The sequence below is a fragment of the Sciurus carolinensis genome, chromosome 15 (assembly GCF_902686445.1).
Source record: "Sciurus carolinensis chromosome 15, mSciCar1.2, whole genome shotgun sequence".
Classification (NCBI taxonomy): Eukaryota; Metazoa; Chordata; class Mammalia; order Rodentia; family Sciuridae; genus Sciurus; species Sciurus carolinensis.
The window spans coordinates 18,419,873-18,422,394 of NC_062227.1; the positions used below are offsets into that span (position 1 = coordinate 18,419,873).

Consider the following 2,522-nt stretch of genomic DNA (forward strand, 5'->3'; position numbering starts at 1 on the left):
TTTCCTGTATGAGTTCTCTGGTGTTGTGTAAGGTGTGATCTTTGACAGAAAGTTTTGCCACATTCTTTACATTGGTATGACTTCTTTCCAGTATGAATTCTCCGGTGGCAAATAAGGTATGATTTGTCATTAAAAGCTTTGTTGCATATTGTGAGCTGGGGAGATAGATCAGTCAGTAGAGTGCTTGCCTTGTGAGAATGAAGCCCTGGGTTCGATCCCCAGCATCGCAAAAAAATAAAATTAAATTAAAAAAAGCTTTTTTGCATATTGTATATTTGAAGGACTTCTCACCAGTATGAATTCACTGCTGGCAAATGAGGTATAATTTGTCCTTAAAAGTTTTGATGCATGTTGTACATTTCAAGGGCATCTCTCCTGTGTGAGTTCTCTGGTGTTGAGTAAGGTGTGATCTTTGACAGAAAGTTTTGCCACATTCTTTACATTGGTAGTTTTTCTCTCCAGTATGAACTCTCTGGTGCTGAGTAAGGTATGATCTTTGAGAGAAAGCTTTGCCACATTCTTTACATTGGTATGCCTTCTCTCCAGTATGAATTCTCTGGTGTTGAGTAAGGCATGTTCTTTGAGAGAAAGCTTTGCCACATTCCTTACATTGGTAGGGCTTCTCTCCAGTATGGATTCTTTAATGCAAATAAGGTTCTATTTGTGATTAAAAGCTTTGTTGCATGTTGTACATTTGAAGGGCTACTCTCCTGTATGAGTTCTCTGGTGTTGAGTAAGGTGAGCTCCTTCACAGAAAGCTTTGCCACATTCTTTACATGGGTAGGGCTTCTCTGCAGTATGAATTCTCTGATGGCAAATAAGGTTTGATTTGACATTAAAAGCTTTGTTGCATGTTGTACATTTGAAGGGCTTCTCTCCTGTATGAGTTCTCTGGTGTTGAGTAAGGTGTGATATTTGACGGAAAGTTTTGCCACATTCTTTACATTGGTAGGGCTTCTCTCCAGTATGAATTCTCTGATGGCAAATAAGGTTCGATTTGACATTAAAACCTTTGTTGCATGTTGTACATTTGAAGGGCTTCTCTCTAGTATGAATTTTCTGGTGGCAAATGAGGTATGATTTGTCCTTAAAAGCTTTGTTGCATGTTGTACATTTGAAGGGCTTCTCTCTTGTATGAGTTCTCTGGTGTTGAGTAAGGTGAGCTCCTTCACAGAAAGCTTTGCCACATTCTTTACATGGGTAGGGCTTCTCTGCAGTATGAATTCTCTGATGGCAAATAAGGTTAGATTTGACATTAAAAGCTTTGTTGCATGTTGTACATTTGAAGGGCTTCTCTCCTGTATGAGTTCTCTGGTGTTGAGTAAGGTGTGATTTTTGACGGAAAGTTTTGCCACATTCTTTACATTGGTAGGGCTTCTCTCCAGTATGAATTCTCTGATGGCAAATAAGGCTTGATTTGACATTAAAACCTTTGTTGCATGTTGTACATTTGAAGGGCTTCTCTCTTGTATGAGTTCTCTGGTGTTGAGTAAGGTGTGATCTTTGACAGAAAGTTTTGCCACATTCTTTACATTGGTAGTTCTTCTCTCCAGTATGAATTCTCTGGTGCTGGGTAAGGTATGATCTTTGAGAGAAAGCTTTGCCACATTCTTTACATTGGTATGCCTTCTCTCCAGTATGCATTCTCTGGTGTTGAGTAAGGTATGTTCTTTGAGAGAAAACTTTGCCACATTCCTTACATTGGTAGGGCTTCTCTCCAGTATGAATTCTCTGATGGCAAATAAGGTTCGATTTGTGATTAAAAGCTTTGTTGCATGTTGTACATTTGAAGGGCTTCTCTCCTTTATGAGTTCTCTGGTGTTGAGTAAGGTGTGATTTTTGACAGAAAGTTTTGCCACATTCTTTACATTGGTAGGGCTTCTCTCCAGTATGAATTCTCTGATGGAAAATAAGGTGTGATTTTGCATTAAAAGTTTTGCCACATTCTTTACATTTGCAGAACTTCACTCCAGTGTGAATTATCTGCTGTTGAATGATGCATGCTTTTTGATCATTTAATTTCTGAGTTTCACTCTCACTTAACGTTCTCCACATTGTCCTTTGTTGTAAATAGTCAAGGTCACAATTTCTATATTTTTCATTAATCATTTTTTGAAATATATGTCTTTTGCCATGGCCTGGTGAAAATTCTTCCATATTATGAGAAGTCATTGCTGAAATAAATGAAAGTTTAAAAAAAATTACTTAGTAGACTGGGATGAATATATTTTGTATATATAATGGGAAATTATACCAGAGTTAGCAATGTCAGGACATCAGCAGTGTAGCAGACTAGTAATCAAAGGCCATCATTACTTCAGAAATATGTTACATAAAAATGTACAGTCACAAATATGTTGTAAAAATTGCACAAATTTTTGTAGAGAGCACTATATCCAAGATATTTCTAAGGAGAGCAATATAGTATAGAGAAGGAATGTATCTTACTTTTATCAACTAAAGTATTTCCTCCTTTCTTACATAACATTGTGCAAATAGAAAAAATCTATAAGCTGCCTTCA

General features: G+C 37.0%; 1 protein-coding gene across 1 annotated transcript; it reads right to left on the bottom strand.

The window, feature by feature from the left end:
• Positions 1 to 301: 301 nt before the first annotated feature.
• LOC124965320 (zinc finger protein 420-like) lies at positions 302 to 2,055 on the bottom strand. The gene is made up of 2 exons (XM_047526211.1): positions 707 to 2,055; positions 302 to 638 (listed from the first exon to the last, which is right to left on the bottom strand). The coding sequence occupies exons 1-2, from the start codon at positions 2,053 to 2,055 to the stop codon at positions 302 to 304; spliced, it is 1,686 nt and encodes a 561-aa protein (XP_047382167.1).
• Between the last annotated feature and the right edge of the window lie 467 nt (positions 2,056 to 2,522).

Coding starts and splice junctions, on each gene's coding strand:
- LOC124965320 (XM_047526211.1), bottom strand. CDS start 2,055: ATGTGGAGAACGTTAAGTGAGAGTGAAACTCAGAAATTAAATGATCAA. Junction 639..706: donor CAGAGAACTCATACAGGAGA/GTAGCCCTTCAA, acceptor TTTGCATTAAAG/AATCCATACTGGAGAGAAGC.